The sequence below is a fragment of the Lepidochelys kempii genome, chromosome 28 (genome assembly GCF_965140265.1).
Source record: "Lepidochelys kempii isolate rLepKem1 chromosome 28, rLepKem1.hap2, whole genome shotgun sequence".
Taxonomy (NCBI): domain Eukaryota; kingdom Metazoa; phylum Chordata; order Testudines; family Cheloniidae; genus Lepidochelys; species Lepidochelys kempii.
In genome coordinates, this window is record NC_133283.1 from 5,029,524 (window position 1) to 5,045,978 (window position 16,455).

The 16,455-nt window shown below is 74.6% G+C and overlaps 1 protein-coding gene across 1 annotated transcript; it reads right to left on the minus strand.

Annotated features, from left to right (window-relative positions):
* Nucleotides 1–10: 10 nt before the first annotated feature.
* Nucleotides 11–16,089, minus strand: LOC140904153 (uncharacterized). Its single transcript, XM_073326464.1, has 8 exons — nt 15,323–16,089; nt 6,045–6,793; nt 5,711–5,756; nt 4,964–5,013; nt 4,542–4,759; nt 3,557–3,717; nt 1,788–1,940; nt 11–167 (listed from the first exon to the last, which is right to left on the minus strand). The coding sequence occupies exons 1-8, from the start codon at nt 16,087–16,089 to the stop codon at nt 11–13; spliced, it is 2,301 nt and encodes a 766-aa protein (XP_073182565.1).
* Between the last annotated feature and the right edge of the window lie 366 nt (nt 16,090–16,455).

Here is a 16,455-nt window from a genome sequence, read left to right on the forward strand (position 1 = left end):
ACGCGCTATCTCAGAGTCGGACGCCGGGGGTCCCTACCTCCAGGAGCATCTTGAGGCGGGTGATGCGCTGGAAGGGCAGCAGCAGGAAGGAGAGGAGGGGGAGGCCTTGGCACAGGGGGTGCTCCTGCAGCCGGCCCAGCGCCGCCCCGAAGGGCCCGTTTCGCTCCCTGCGCCGGGGGGGGGGGGAGAGGGGTGAGACGGGGCCGCCCCCCAAGTCCCAGCCAGGGCGCCCGGGCCTCGGCCCGGCCACCAGCCCGCCCCCGGCCTCTGTGCCCCCGTCTCCCTCCCCCTCGGCCCCCCGGCCCCCTCCCCCGCCCTCTGTGCCCCCGTCCCCCTCGGCTCCCCCTCCCCCTCCCCCGCCGCCCCCGGCCTCTGTGCCCCCGTCTCCCTCCCCCTCGGCCCCCCCGTCCCCCCTCCCCCCGCCCTCTGTGCCCCCGTCCCCCTCGGCTCCCCCTCCCCGTCCCCCGCCGCCCCCGCCCTCTGTGCCCCCGTCTCCCTCCCCCTCGGCCCCCCCGTCCCCCTCCCCCGCCGCCCCCCGCCCTCTGTGCCCCCGTCTCCCTCCCCCTCGGCCCCCCGTCCCCCTCCCCCGCCCTCTGTGCCCCCGTCCCCCTCCCCCTTGGCCCCCGCCCCCGGCCTCTGTGCCCCCGGCCTCTGTGCCCCCGTCCCCCTCCTCCTCGGCCCCCCGTCCCCCTCCCCCCGCCCTCTGTGCCCCCGTCTCCCTCCCCCTCGGCCCCCCGGCCCCCTCCCCCGCCCTCTGTGCCCCCGTCCCCCTCGGCTCCCCCCTCCCCCTCTCCCCCGCCGCCCCCGCCCTCTGTGCCCCCGTCTCCCTCCCCCTCGGCCCCCCGGCCCCGGCCTCTGTGCCCCCGTCCCCCTCGGCCCCCCGTCCCCCTCCCCCGCCGCCCCCGCCCTCTGTGCCCCCGTCTCCCTCCCCCTCGGCCCCCCGTCCCCCTCCCCCGCCCTCTGTGCCCCCGTCCCCCTCCCGCTCGGCCCCCCGGCCCCGGCCTCTGTGCCCCCGTCCCCCTCGGCCCCCCATCCCCCTCCCCCGCCGCCCCCGCCCTCTGTGCCCCCGTCTCCCTCCCCCTCGGCCCCCCGTCCCCCTCCCCCGCCCTCTGTGCCCCCGTCCCCCTCCCCCTTGGCCCCCCGCCCCCGGCCTCTGTGCCCCCGGCCTCTGTGCCCCCGTCCCCCTCCTCCTCGGCCCCCCCGTCCCCCTCCCCCGCCCTCTGTGCCCCCGTCTCCCTCCCCCTCGGCCCCCCGTCCCCCTCCCCCGCCCTCTGTGCCCCCGTCCCCCTCCCCCTTGGCCCCTGCCCCCGGCCTCTGTGCCCCCGTCCCCCCTCCTCCTCGGCCCCCCGTCCCCCTCCCCCGCCCTCTGTGCCCCCGTCCCCCTCCTCCTCGGCCCCCCGCCCCCGCCCTCTGTGCCCCCGTCCCCCTCCTCCTCGGCCCCCCGTCCCCGCCCTCTGTGCCCCCCGTCTCCCTCCCCCTTAGCCCCCCATACGCCTCTCCTGTCGCCCCCATCCCTGTCCCCCCTGGCCCCACCCCACACCCCATGGTTCCGCCCCCACGGCCCATGGCCCCGCCCCCGTCTCCCATGGCCCCACCCCCTCTCCCCATGGCCCCGCCCCCATTCCCCATGGCCCCTCCCCTCTTCCCATCGCCCCGCCCCCTCTCCCCATGGCCCCGCCCCCATTCCCCATGGCCCCTCCCCTCTTCCCATCGCCCCGCCCCCGTCTCCCGTGGCCCCGCCCCCTCTCCCCGTGGCCCCGCCCCCGTCCCCATGGCCCCGCCCGCACATGAGGGCGCTGTACTCCTTCTCCTGGTAGGGCTGGTTGCGGACGTAGTCCACGTAGGCGGGGAAGTCGCGCCGGGCGTGGGCGGCCACCACGTCGCTCACGTCGCGGATCTGCAGGCTCTCGGCCACGCGTCCCTGCAGCGCCGCCAGGAACCTGCCGCGGGCGGGGGGGGGGGCATCAGGGCGGGGGGCGGCACGAGGGGTGCGCTGGGGGGGGCTGGGGGTGGAACTGGAGGGGGTCCGGGGGCGACATGAGGGGACATACGGGGGGCGGGCTGGGGGGGGACATGCTGGGGATACATGGGGGGGCAAGCCGGGGGGACATGCCGTGGGGCACACCAGGGTATGGGGGGGCAGGCCCGAGGCACATGGGGGGGCAGCCTAGAGAGAACGTGGGGGCAGGGGGCATGCCGTGGGGCACGCAGGGGGCAGGGAGCAGGCCGTGGGGCACGCCAGGGGGCAGGCGGGGGAGCGGGTGAAGGCGGGGGGCCGGCGGGGGCCGGTGGGGAACACGTGGGGGACCGGCGGGGGGCACGCGGGGGCCAGGGGGAAGGCGGGGGGCACACGGGGGGCACGCGGGGGGCACGCGGGGGCCAGGGGGCAGGCCACGCGCTATCTCAGAGTGGGCCAGGGGGCAGGCCTGACCTGGCGCTGATCTCCTTGACCCGCAGGACGCTGGAGAAGAGGGCCTGGCGGGGGGCAGGCGGGGGGCCGGCGGGGGGCCAGGGGGAAGGTGGGGGGCAGGCGGGGTCGGCGGGGATTGGCGGGGGGCACGCGGGGGCCGGCGGGGGGGCCTGACCTGGCGCTGATCTCCTTGACCCGCAGGACGCTGGAGAAGAGGGCCTGGCGGGGGGCCGGCGGGGGGCAGGCAGGGGGCCGGCGGGGGGCCAGGGGGAAGGCGGGGGGCAGGCGGGGGGCGGCGGGGGGCACGCGGGGGCCGGCGGGGGGGCCTGACCTGGCGCTGAACGCGCCTATCTCAGAGTCTTGACCCGCAGGACGCTGGAGAAGAGGGCCTGGCGGGGGGCAGGCGGGGGGCCAGGGGGCAGGTGGGGGGCGGCGGGGGGCGGCGGGGGGGGCTGACCTGGCGCTGATCTCCTTGACCCGCAGGACGCTGGAGAAGAGGGCCTGGCGGGGGGGCCGGCGGGGGGCCGGCGGGGGGGCAGGGGGCAGGCGGGGGGCAGGCGGGGGGCGGCGGGGGGGCTGACCTGGCGCTGATCTCCTTGACCCGCAGGACGCTGGAGAAGAGGGCCTGGCGGGGGGCCGGCGGGGGGCGGCGGGGGGCCAGGGGGCAGGCGGGGGGCAGGCGGGGGGCAGGCGGGGGGCACGCGGGGGCCAGCGGGGGGGCTGACCTGGCGCTGATCTCCTTGACCCGCAGGACGCTGGAGAAGAGGGCCTGGCGGGGGGCCGGCGGGGGGCCGGCGGGGGGCCAGGGGGCAGGCGGGGGGCAGGCGGGGGGCGGCGGGGGGGCTGACCTGGCGCTGATCTCCTTGACCCGCAGGACGCTGGAGAAGAGGGCCTGGCGGGGGGCCGGCGGGGGGCCGGCGGGGGGCCAGGGGGCAGGCGGGGGGCAGGCGGGGGGCAGGCGGGGGGCGGCGGGGGGCGGCGGGGGGGCTGACCTGGCGCTGATCTCCTTGACCCGCAGGACGCTGGAGAAGAGGGCCTGGCGGGGGGCGGCGGGGGGCAGGCGGGGGGCCGGCGGGGGGCCAGGGGGCAGGCGGGGGGCAGGCGGGGGGCAGGCGGGGGGCGGCGGGGGGCGGCGGGGGGGCTGACCTGGCGCTGATCTCCTTGACCCGCAGGACGCTGGAGAAGAGGGCCTGGCGCTCCCGGGGCCCCAGGGTCTCGCCCAGCTCCCGCGAGCCCACGAAGTGCTGGGCCAGCAGCCGCAGCGAGCGCTGGTAGGAGGCCTCCGACGTCAGCACCTCGAACAGGCTCTGCCGGGACAGGCGGGGGTCAGGCCGGGGGCCCCGGGGGGCGCGCGAGGTCCCCGGGCCCCTCCCCTGGCCTCGCCGTCGCTCGGGAGCCCGGGGCCTGGCGGGGAGGCCGGGGGCAGAGGGGACCGGGGGGCACGGCGGGGGGGGCAGGGGGCACAGCCAGTGGGGCGTGGCAGGGGTACCGGGGGGCAAGGTGCTGGGGGGGCAGGAGGAAGCGGGGGACATGGCGCGGGGGGGCAGGGGAATCAGGGGGGCAGGAGGAACCAGGGGACATGGCGCTGGAGGGGCAGGGGAATTGGGGGGCCAGGAGGAAGTGGGGGACATGGCGCTGGGGGGGCAGGGGAATTGGGGGGCCAGGAGGAAGTGGGAGACATGGCGCTGGGGGGCAGGGGAATTGGGGGGCCAGGAGGAAGTGGGGGACATGGCGCTGGGGGGGGCAGGGGAATTGGGGGGCCAGGAGGAAGTGGGAGACATGGCGCTGGGGGGGCAGGGGAATTGGGGGGCCAGGAGGAAGTGGGGGACATGTCGCTGGTGGGGGCAGGGGAATTGGGGGGCCAGCAGGAACCAGGGGACATGGTGCTGGTGGGGCAGGGGAATTGGGGGGCTAGGAGGAAGTGGGGGACATGGCGCTGGGGGGCAGGGGAATTGGGGGGCAGGAGAATTGGGGGGCCAGGAGGAACCAGGGGACATGGTGCTGGGGGGACAGGGGAATTGGGGGGCAGGGGAATTGGGGGGGCCAGGAGGAACCAGGGGACATGGCGCTGGGGGGCCAGGGGAACTGGGGGGGCAGGGGAAGCGGGGGGGCGGCGGGGGGCCCAACCCACCTCCTGCATCTTGCGCTCCTGGGGGCTGATGTGCCAGAGGAGGCCGCTCTCCCGCACGGCCGGCAGGTCCTGCCAGAGGGTGCTGCGGGGGGCGCCGGGGGGGCCCGGGGGGGGCGCCGGGGCCTCGTCCCAGCTGCTCGGGCTGGCGCTATGGGGCAGGGTCTGGCGCTGGATCTCCTTGCGGATGACGGCCTGCCGGTAGGTCTGGTACAGGGGCTCTGGGGGGGGGGGGGAAAGGGGGTCAGGCTGCCCCCCATTCACCCCCCACCCCACCCCGGGGCCCCAATCCCTCCCCCAGCCCCGTGCCCTTGCCCCAGGACCCTTCCTGCCCCGATCCCCATACCCGGGAATTCCCCCCCCCCGTCCCGCAGCCCCTGCTCCCCCCCCTCCGCCAGCGCCCCCCCGGCACAGCCCCCCCTTACCGTCCTGCAGGGGCAGCCCCCAGCCGGGGCCCTTCGGGGATGGGCAGCACCTGTGGGGGGAGGGGGAGCGAGGTCAGAGCCGCATGGACAGACGAGGGGCTGCGGGGGGGGGGCGGACAGAGGGGCTGGGGGGCAGAGACACAAACGGGGGGGCTGGAGGGCAGACGGACGGAGAGGTGGCGGGGGGCAGGGGGACAGACAGGGAGCTGCGGGGGGGCGGACAGAGGGGCTGGGGGGCAGAGAGACAAACGGGGGGGCTGGAGGGCAGACGGACGGAGAGGTGGCGGGGGCAGGGGGACAGACAGGGGGCTGCGGGGGGGCGGACAGAGGGGCTGGGGGGCAGAGACACAAACGGGGGGCTGGAGGGCAGACGGACGGAGAGGTGGCGGGGGGCAGGGGGACAGACAGGGGGCTGCGGGGGGGCAGACAGAGGGGCTGGGGGCAGAGAGACAAACGGGGGGCTGGAGGGCAGATGGACGGAGAGGTGGTGGGGGGCAGGGGGACAGACAGGGGGCTGCGGGGGGGCGGACAGAGGGGCTGGGGGGCAGAGAGACAAACGGGGGGGCTGGAGGGCAGATGGACGGAGAGGTGGCGGGGGCAGGGGGACAGACAGGGGCTGCGGGGGGGCGGACAGAGGGGCGGACAGAGGGGCTGGGGGGCAGAGAGACAAACAGGGGGGCTGGAGGGCAGACGGAGGGAGAGGTGGGGGGGCAGGGGGACAGATGGGGGGCTGGGGGGGACACAGACCTGTCCCTCGGCGGCTCTGGCTCCGGACTGTGGCCATCCGAGTCTCCTGGGGACACGGAGTGTGGGGTCAGTGGGGCTGGGGGACCTGCCCCCCCGAGCCAGCCCCGCTCCTGGCTCCCCCCCCCACACTCCAAACCCACACCCCCTTGGGGAACCCTGATCCCCTCCCCCCCCAGCCTCCCCCAGCCGGGGAACCCCGATCCCAGCCTCCCCACAAGGAGGAAATGCAGCCCCCCACTCTCCAGTCCAGACCCCCCCACCCCCCTCCCATGGGGCAGCCGGGACCCAGCCCCAGGATTCGGGGCGTGGACGGACCCTGGTCCCCGGGCCGTACCTTGGCGGGGTTCGTCCCCTGGCGCCGGGGCGTGCTCCTTCTGCGGGGGGGCGGGCGGCGGGGGGCAGAGCTTGGCGGGGGGCGGGGGAGGCTGGGTGGGGGGCGGCGGTAGGGAACATGTCTGGCAGGGACTTGGGGGCCTGGGCAGGCTGGGCAGGGGGCGGGGTTGGGGGGCGCGCTTTGGCAGCGATTGGGGGTTCGTGGGGGGGCTGGGCAGGCGGGGTGGGGGGCAGGGTTTGGCAGGGACTGGAGGGGCTTGGCAGGGGGCAGCGGATGGGGGGCAGCTGTCCCCCCGCTCTGGCTGCCAGGAGCCGAGCCCTGTGCCCTGTGTCCCGCGCAGGGGCTTCGCCGGGGTCTTGGGGGGCACGGCCGGGGGGGGCCGGGCCGCCTCGGGCGCCCCCCCCTTGGCCCACCGGGGGGGCTTGGCCAGCGCCGGGCCCCCGGTGAGCTGGGCCGTGGGCGGTAGCTGGTGAGAACCACGCTGCCGTCCTCGGGGGGCGGGGCAGGGGGCTTGAGGGGGGACCAGCGGGACTGGGGGGCGGGGGTGACCTCCAGGAGGCGCCGGAAGAGGGGGCCCCCCTCGTCGGTGGAGGCGGAGCCGTCCGAGCCTGGCTCCTCCCCCTCGGGGGCCGGCACCCAGGCCAGCACCATGCCAGGCCGGTGCCGATGGCAGCCGCAGGGGCAGCGTGGGGGGCAGGCGGCCGGGGGCTCCGGGATGGGGGGCTCCCCCACGGCGTCCGGGCACCGACCTGCAGGGGAGAGAGAGAGAGACGGGGTGAGGGGGGGGGCCTGTCACGCGATGCCCCACACGCCCCGGGGGCGCCCCAAGCCAGACTCACCGAGCTCCGTCCCCGGGGGGGGCCAGGCCCCATTCTCCAGCGGGGGGCTGGGGGCCCGGCCCCCACCCGCCCGGTGCTCAAAGCGCCCCACGATCTTGCGGACGTTGCCCGGGCGCTGCGCCCTGCCGGGGGGCGCATCCAGGCAGGGGGCCGGCAGGGGGGCCGCCTCTGGGCTCGGCAGCCCAGGTCTGCTGGGGGGCCAGGCAGGGCCGCGACCGGGAGGGGGGCCGTGGCTTGATGAGCGGGTGGGCTTCTGGGTGGGGGGCAGGGCGGGGGGCAGGGGGTCCATCGACGACATGGTCACCTGCAGGGGGGAGAGAGACGTGCTCAGGAGATGATGCAGCTGCCTCTGGGGCGGGGCGCAGGGGGCCCGGGGACCCCTCGCCCGGCCCCGAGACGCGGCCACCTCTGGGGCGGGGCGCAGGGGGCCCGGGGACCCCTCGCCCGGCCCCGAGACGCGGCCACCTCTGGGGCGGGGCGCAGGGGGCCCGGGGACCCCTCGCCCGGCCCGAGATGCGGCCTCCTCTGGGGCGGGGCGCAGGGGACCCGGGGACCCCGAGACGCGGCCGCCTCTGGGGCGGGGGCAGGGGGCCCGGGGACCCCTCGCCCGGCCCCGAGACGCGGCCCCTCTGGGGCGGGGCGCAGGGGGCCCGGGGACCCCGAGATGCGGTCTCCTCTGGGGCGGGGCGCAGGAGACCCGGGGACCCCTCGCCCGGCCCCGAGACGCGGCCTCCTCTGGGGCGGGGCGCAGGGGACCCGGGGACCCCTCGCTCGGCCCCGAGACGCGGCCACCTCTGGGGCGGGGCGCAGGGGACCCAGGGACCCCGAGACGCGGCCTCCTCTGGGGCGGGGCGCAGGGGACCCGGGCCCCCTCGCCCGGCCCCGAGACGCGGCCACCTCTGGGGCGGGGCGCAGGGGACCCGGGGACCCCTCGCCCGGCCCCGAGACGCGGCCTCCTCTGGGGCGGGGAACAGAGGGCCCGGGGACCCCTCGCCCGGCCCCGAGACGCGGCCACCTCTGGGGCGGGGCGCAGGGGGCCCGGGGACCCCTCGCCCAGCCCCGAGACGCGGCCACCTCTGGGCGGGGCACAGGGGGCCCGGGGACCCCTCGCCCGGCCCCGAGACGCGGCCTCCTCTGGGGCGGGGCGCAGGGGACCCGGGGACCCCGAGACGCGGCCTCCTCTGGGGCGGGGCGCAGGGGACCCGGGGACCCCTCGCCCGGCCCATAGACGCGGCCTCCTCTGGGGCGGGGCGCACAAGTCAGCAAACAAATTTGGAACAGGAAACGCAGGGAAAAGGACCAAGGCAGCTGCGGGGGGGGAGGGAACCTGGGTAGGACGCCTGGGTCCACACCCAGCTGATCCCAGAAAAAGCAAGAGTAGCCCCGGCCGCTCCCGCACTCTACCCCATAGCCCCCACTCCCCTCCCAGAGCCAGGGAGAGAACCCAGGAGTCCGGGCTCCCAGCCCCCCCGCTCTCACCCACCAGCCCCCACTCCCCTCCCAGAGCCAGGGAGAGAACCCAGGAGTCCGGGCTCCCAGCCCCCCCTGCTCTGACCCACCAGCCCCCACTCCCCTCCCAGAGCCAGGGAGAGAACCCAGGAGTCCGGGCTCCCAGCCCCCCCTGCTGTAACCCACCAGCCCCCACTCCCCTCCCAGAGCCGGGGAGAGAACCCAGGAGTCCTGGCTCCCAGCCCCCCCTGCTGTAACCCACCAGCCACCACTGCCCTCCCAGAGTCGGGGGGAGAACCCAGGAGTCCGGGCTCCCAGCCCTGCCCGCCCCCATATTTCCACATGGCTCACCGGGGCCGGCCTCTTGGCACAGCCCAGGGCAGGGGGGGAGGGACGGTGCCAAGGGAGAAGCAGGTGCCCGCCCCCCCCCCCCGGACACAGAGAAAGGAGCACCGGGGGGGGGGAGGGCTCAGCGGGGAGTGGAGGGGGGATCTCCCCTCACACCCAGTGCATCTGTCTCCGCCCCACACCCTTCCTCCCCGGCCCCGCCCCACCCCGGCTAGTCCCGGCCCAGCTGCCAGGGTTAAATTTGGCCTGGATTCCCCAGTTGCTGGCCCAGCCAGGGGCCCTCCCCACCCCCACCCTGGCCCACCCCCCACCAGCCCCCCTTCCCCTCCAGAACCAGGGAGAGAACCCAGGAGTCCGGGCTCCCAGCCCCCCCCTGCTCTCACCCACCAGCCCCCCCTCCCCTCCCAGAGCCGGGGGGAGACCCAGGAGTCCGGGCTCCCAGCCCCCCCTGCTCTAACCCACCAGCCACCACCTCCCCTCCCAGAGCCGGGGAGAGAACCCAGGAGTCCTGGCTCCCAGCCCCCCTGCTCTAACCCACCAGCCCCCCCTCCCCTCCCAGAGCCGGGGAGAGAACCCAGGAGTCCTGGCTCCCAGCCCCCCCTGCTCTGACCCACCAGCCCCCCCCTCCCCTCCCAGAGCCGGGGAGAGAACCCAGGAGTCCTGGCTCCCAGCCCCCCCTGCTCTGACCCACCAGCCCCCCCTCCCCTCCCAGAGCCGGGGAGACAACCCAGGAGTCCGGGCTCCCAGCCCCCCCTGCTCTCACCCACCAGCCCCCCCTCCCCTCCCAGAGCCGGGGAGAGAACCCAGGAGTCCTGGCTCTCCCCATCCTCATCCTCTCTCCCACATTCTCCCGGGGGGGGGGACGGGGGGGTGAACTCAGGGCTGGTGCAGCTGTTGGGAATATTTCTAGCCGACCATGTGAGTGGGGGGGTTGTGGGGCTGAGCTGGATAATATAGATGGGGAGTGGCAGTGGGGGCTCGTGGCTGGAATGGCGGGGAGGGGCGGGGGGGTGGGCTTGGGAGCCAGGACTCCTGGGTTCTGTCTCTCTTCCATTCCCTGGGGACATCTGTCCAGCTGTCAGTGCCTCAGTTTCCCAGATATCAGTCCCCACATCGGGGAGAATCACCCCTGGGGGCCAGCAGCGCGGGGCCCATGACACACGGCGGGGCGCTCGACTCTGTGGGAAGCAGGGGGGCTAGGAATCGTTGGTCTGCAATGCGGAGGGGGCTTGCCCCCCCTTCAGGCTGTACACAGAGTGGGCGGTGAACCGGGCTAGTGGTTGGAAAAGGCTGCTCCCCCCCACACACACAGTCCCCCCCCAAAGCTGCTCCCCCCCAGCTCAGAGCAGGGCCCCCGTAGTCCCCCCAACCCCCTCCCGGCTCTGGGCCCACCCCCTCTCTCAAAGGCCCTTTGTGCAGGCGGCCGGCCGGGAACTCCAGCCAAGCCGCCGGCTCCCCACCGGCCCCGGTGACTCAGCGGGGCTCGCACAGGGCCCCTTTGTACCAGGAGAGCCGCCCTCAGCAGCCGGGCGCGCGGAGAATCGCCCTCAGCCTGGGGCAGTACGGGGCCAAGGTGCCACACAGCCCCAGTGCCACCCCGGCAGGACAGCCACGGGCTGATGGGAGCCAGGACTCCTGGGTTCTCCCCACTGAAGCCTGCCAAAGCAAAGCCCCCCCCCGTCCCAGTAGGGAGGAGAGGGAGCCCTGGGGGGTGTAGATTGCCAGCTGGGGGGGAGGATGCAGGGACACCCCCCATGCCCTGGCCCAGCGGGGAGGGAAGTGCGTCTTTCCGCAGCCAGGAAATGGTAATCCAGAGGAAGGGCAGGAATTTCCGAGGGGGGTGAGGGGAAGAGTTGCCCTGGCCTCTCCAGCTCCACGTTATACGAGCGCTACGGAACCCATTCAGGGAAACTGAGGCAGGGGGAGGGGAGGGGACCGAGCTAAGTACACAGAGCTGGGGATAGAACCCAGGAGTCCGAGCACCCAGCTGTCCTCCCCGCCTCCCCGGCTCTAATCACTAGACCTCAATCCCCGCCCAGAGCCAGGATAGAACCCAGGAGTCCTGGCTCCCAGCCCCGCCCCCGCCCCCCGCTCTAACACGCGCTATCTCAGAGTCTCGTTCTCTGCCCGCAGGGGGCTGCGGTGTCTCACTGAGCTTCCTGGCGGGACTAATTTATCCCTGCTGCGCCCCCTGCCCCCCGCCACATCCTCCCGCCCCCCCCAGCTACATCCTCTCCCCCCCCCTTCCCCCCCACACACTCCACACACGCAGCTTTGGGTCCCCCGGCTCCTACAGAGGCCCTCCGCGCTCGTGGCTGCCCCCTGCCGGCCGCGCTCGAGGCTGCACGGTGTGTATCTTAGACCCCGTAATGCCTGAGGGGGATTCCCCGCCTGCTCTCTGGGAGCTGCGCTGGGGCTGTCTGGGCCCTGTTATCCCCGGTCAGGCTGTGGGGAGCCCTGAGGAAGGGGCACCGCTCCGGCACTGGGCTGCTGGGGGTCAGTCAGCTGGAGGGGGGAACGTCGCCCTGTCCCGTAGGCTGAGGACCCGGAGCGGGGAACCCACAGCCCCAAGCCTAGTGCTGCTGTGAGTGTCTGGAGAGCAGGGGAGCAGTGGGGGGCCTAGGAGCCCGGATGCCTGGGTTCCATCCCCTGGTCTGGGAAGGGAGGGGGGGTCTAGTGGTTACTGCGGGGGAGGGCCCTGGGACCAGGACTCCTGGGTTCTGCCCCCAGCTCTTGGAGGGAAGTGGGTTCCAGTGTTTAGAGCGGGGGGGCTGGTAGCAGGACTCCTGGGTTCTCTCCCCAGCTCTGGGAGGGGTGTGGGGCCTAGTGGTCAGAGCAGGGGGAAGGGGCTGGGAGCCTGGGTTCTATTCCTGGCTGGCATAAGATTTCCTCCCTACCAATCGGGACTGCCAGTCCCGCCCCCCACTTTCCTGTGGGGCACGGCCCCAGGGGGCAGCTTCACTTACTGCCTGGGGGGATCCGTGCCTGGAGGCTCAGGGGGTCACTGCCAGGAGAAGCGGGGAGGCCTGGCCCTTGGGGGCAGAGACCCAGGAACTGACTAGGATACAAAGGCTGGAAGGGGAATGTATGGGGAGAGAACCCAGGTGTCCGGCCTCCCAGACCCCCCCTGCTCTGACCCACCAGACCCCACTCCCCTCCCAGAGCCCTGGAGAGAACCCAGGCGTCCTGGCTCCCAGCCCCCCCTGCTCTGACCCACCAGCCCACTCCCCTCCCAGAGCCCTGGAGAGAACCCAGGCGTCCTGGCTCCCAGCCCCCCCTGCTCTGACCCACCAGGCCCCACTCTCCTCCCAGAGCCCTGAAGAGAACCCAGGCGTCCTGGCTCCCAGCCCCCCTGCTCTGACCCACCAGGCCCCACTCGCCTCCCAGAGCCCTGGAGGGAACCCAGGCGTCCTGGCTCCCAGCCCCCCCTGCTCTGACCCACCAGGCCCCACTCCCCTCCCAGAGCCCTGGAGAGAACCCAGGCGTCCTGGCTCCCAGCCCCCCCTGCTCTGACCCACCAGGCCCCACTCCCCTCCCAGAGCCCTGGAGAGAACCCAGGAGTCCTGGCTCCCAGCCCCCCCTGCTCTGACCCACCAGGCCCACTCCCCTCCCAGAGCCCTGGAGAGAACCCAGGAGTCCTGGCTCCCAGCCCCCCCTGCTCTGACCCACCAGGCCCCACTCCCCTCCCAGAGCCCTGGAGAGAACCCAGGCGTCCTGGCTCCCAGCCCCCCCTGCTCTGACCCACCAGGCCCACTCCCCTCCCAGAGCCCTGGAGAGAACCCAGGCGTCCTGGCTCCCAGCCCCCCCTGCTCTGACCCACCAGGCCCACTCCCCTCCCAGAGCCCTGGAGAGAACCCAGGAGTCCTGGCTCCCAGCCCCCCCTGCTCTGACCCACCAGGCCCCACTCCCCTCCCAGAGCCCTGGAGAGAACCCAGGCGTCCTGGCTCCCAGCTAAGCTAATCCCCAAGGCAACTAGAGCTACAAACCTTCCCAATGCCCCCCAGCACCAGGATTCCCCCAGCCTGCCCCCCCCACGCCTGCCTCTGGCTCCCCTCCCCCACCCCTGTACAGAGGGCCACCCCCCCCCCCGGTTTCCAACACCCCCTTCCCCTCCCCCCGCAGCTCACCCCAAGCCAGCGGCTGCTTCAGTCCCTCCCCGACTGATGCTGCAGCTCTGGCTCTGCGGGGCCCCCCCTTACGCTGGCTTCTTCCGCCCCTATTTCCTGCCCCTGCCCCTCGCGGTGGGGTGGGGCTGGGAGCCAGGACTCCTGGGTTCTCTCCCTGGCTCTAGGAGGGGAGTGGGGCCTAGTGGGTTGCAGCAGGGGGGGCTGGGAGCCAGGACTCCTGGGTTCTCTCCCCGGCTCTGGGAGGGGTACGGGGGCTGGTGGTTAGAGCAGGGGGGGCTGGGAGCCAGGACTCCTGGGTTCTCTCCCTGGCTCTAGGAGGCCTAGTGGGTTAGAGCAGGGGGGGCTGGGAGCCAGGACTCCTGGGTTCTCTCCCCGGCTCTGGGAGGGGAGTGGGGCCTAGTGGGTTGCAGCAGGGGGGCTGGGAGCCAGGACTCCTGGCTTCTCTCCCCGGCTCTGGGAGGGGAGTGGGGCCTAGTGGGTTGCAGCAGGGGGGCTGGGAGCCAGGACTCCTGGGTTCTCTCCCTGGCTCTGGGAGGGGTACGGGGGCTGGTGGTTAGAGCAAGGGGGGTTGGCCTGGCCATCTCCCTGTCTCCAGCCCACAGCCCTCTCCGGGCTGAGGGAATCGGTCTCCGGCCTCGCTGGGTGCCAGGACTCCTGGGTTCTCTCTCTGCCCCTCCAGTGCATCTGGTCTCCAGCAGAGACGGGGGAAGTTGGAGACCCAGAGACCCCAGCCAGCCAGTGAGACCCCCGCCCCCACTTCCCAGCCAGCACCATCACTTAGAGCCCGGCCTCCCTGGGGGACCCCAGTGTCCGACTGGAGAGGGGCGCCTGGCATGGGGCAGTGTGGCACGGAGGGGCCTGGCTCCTTCCAGGGGGGCGTTGGGGGAAAGCACATATAATGAGGGGGGTGCACGGGATGGGGGGGACAGGAATACACCCCCTCTAGCCTTCGGTCCTCCCACTCACAGCTGGCAGGGCCCGTCTGAACCACCAGGCCCAGACCCGCTCCCAGCGCTCCTGAAATGCGGCCACCTCTGGGGTGGAGAAGAACAGGGCTGGGACAGCCCACAGCAACACTGGGGGTGGAGAGAGGAGACTGCCAGGGCGCCCCACAGCACAGCCCCCCCCACCCCGCCCCCAGCGCGGCACCTGGGGCCTCGGGGCCAGCCCTGAAACACAGGAAGAAACTTTCCTTCCTGTGTCAACACCTGAGGTCCTGAGACACCTTCTGCTCCCGGAGCCAGGTGTGCCAGCCCGAGAGCCCCACACCCGCTTGGCGCGGGCCTCCCTTCCCTTACTGCCGGGGAGGTTATTTCGGCCTTGCCAGCCCTGGGGTGAGAACGCCACCCTGGAGACCTCCGGGCTGGAGAGGGAGAGGATAGAACCCAGGAGTCCTGGCTCCCGCCCCCCTGCTCTAACCCACTAGGCCCCACTCCCCTCCCAGAGCCGGGGAGAGAACCCAGGAGTCCTGGCTCCCAGCCCCCCTGCTCTAACCCACCAGCCCCCACTCCCCTCCCAGAGCTGGGGAGAGAACCCAGGAGTCCTGGCTCCCAGCCCCCCCTGCTCTAACCCACTAGGCCCCACTTCCCTCCCAGAGCCGGGGAGAGAACCCAGGAGTCCTGGCTCCCAGCCCCCCCTGCTCTATCCACTAGGCCCCACTCCCTCCCAGAGCCGGGGAGAGAACCCAGGAGTCCTGGCTCCCAGCCCCACTTCGTGCAAAGGTACCTGCCCCCAGACGAAGCTCCTTCCCCATTCCCTGAACACTGAGATCCCCGACTCATTTCATGTCTCTCACTTCCTCGTTCACCGGCTCTGGTGACCCCCAGACGCTGACGCTGTGGGGCTGGCTCGGGCGAGCCCCATCCGTTAGGAGCCGGCATGCCTGGGTGCTCCCCGAGAGGAAACGCAGAGAAGGCCTGGGGACCCCTAATGACAGGGCCAGCAGCTGCCCCCCTCCCCGCCCCCTGCAGCCCAGTGCCCCCTGCCGAGCCCCCATGCTCCCCACAGCCTAGCCCCCCCTACTGCCCCCTCCCTGCCCCTCGCAGCCCAGCCCCCCTTTTGCCCCCCACCCTGCTCCCCACAGCCCAGCGCCCCCTGCAGAGCCCCTGCCCCGCTCCCTGCAACCCAGTGCCCCCTGCTGCCCCCCTCCCTGCCCCCCGCAGCCCAGCGCCCCCACCCCGCTCCCCACAGCCCAGCGCCCCCTGCTGCCCCCCACCTCACCCCCTGCAGCCCGGCGCCCCCTAGCGATTCCCTGCTGCCCGGGGAGACCCCACCTCTGGAGGGGAGCCCCAGGACCCCTCAGCCACAGGGACCCACGGGAGCAATGGGGCGGGCTGGGGGGCAGCTAGGGACATCTGCTGAGCCGTGCTGGGGGCCCGGGCTGGATGCTGGGTCCGGGGGGCTGGGCAGGAAACAGCCCCCGCCCAGCAGCGCACTGCGGACGCGTCCCCGCCGCCCCCCTCGTCCCCCGGGGCTCGGGCTGCGGCTGCAGACCCGGCTCTGCGGCGCCACCCACCTTCGGTCGCCTTCACGGGCGCACGGTCCCCCCCGGGGCGCAGGATCCGGGGCGCACGGTCCCCCCTGGGGCGCAGGATCCGGGGCGCACGGTCCCTCCCTGGGGCGCAGGATCCGGGGCGCACGGTCCCCCCCGGGGCGCAGGATCCGGGGCGCACGGTCCCTCCCTGGGGAGCAGGATCCGGGGCGCACGGTCCCTCCCTGGGCGCAGGATCCGGGGCGCACGGTCCCCCCTGGGGCGCAGGATCCGGGGCGCACGGTCCCTCCCTGGGGCGCAGGATCCGGGGCGCACGGTCCCTCCCTGGGGAGCAGGATCCGGGGCGCACGGTCCCACCCTGGGGCGCAGGATCCGGGGCGCACGGTCCCACCCTGGGGAGCAGGATCCGGGGCGCACGGTCCCTCCCTGGGGCGCAGGATCCGGGGCGCACGGTCCCTCCCTGGGATGTAGGATCCGGGGCGCACGGTCCCCCCCCCCGGGATGTAGGATCCGGGGCGCTCCGGGCCTGGGCCCGGGCCGCTGGGTCCCGCCCGAGGATCCGGGCTCAGCCGCCCTTTGTCCCGCACACGCCGCCGGGCTGCTGCAGGCGGCCGCTGCCTGCGCTCGGGGCTGGCGCCGCCGCCTCCATGTGACCGGCCCGGGATGGGGGGCGGAGCCGGGATGTGGGGGCCGGGGGACCGGGGGCGGGGTGAACATGACTGGAGTCCCGGCTCCCGGCCTGGGACGGAACCGGCAGCGCCCCCAGACTGGCAGCAAGACCCCCACCGCATCCTGGCACCGCGCCCCAATCTGGCACCGCGCCCCCCAGCCTGGCACCGCGCCCCTGCCTTGTACCGCGCCCCCCACCTAGCACTGCACCCCCATCCTGGCACCGTGCCCCCCACCTGGCACCGTGCCCCCACCTAGCACTGCACCCCCATCCTGGCACCTTGCCCCCACCTGGCACCGCACCCCCAGCCTGGTACTGCGCCCCCATTCTGGCACTGCACCCCTAGCCTGGCACCGTGCCCCCATCCTGGCACCGTGCCCCCCACCTGGCACCGCCCCCGCAGCCTGGCATGGCACCCTCATGCTGGCACCGCGCCCCCATCCTGGCATCGCACCCCCATCCTGGCACCGTGCCCCCCAGCCTGGCA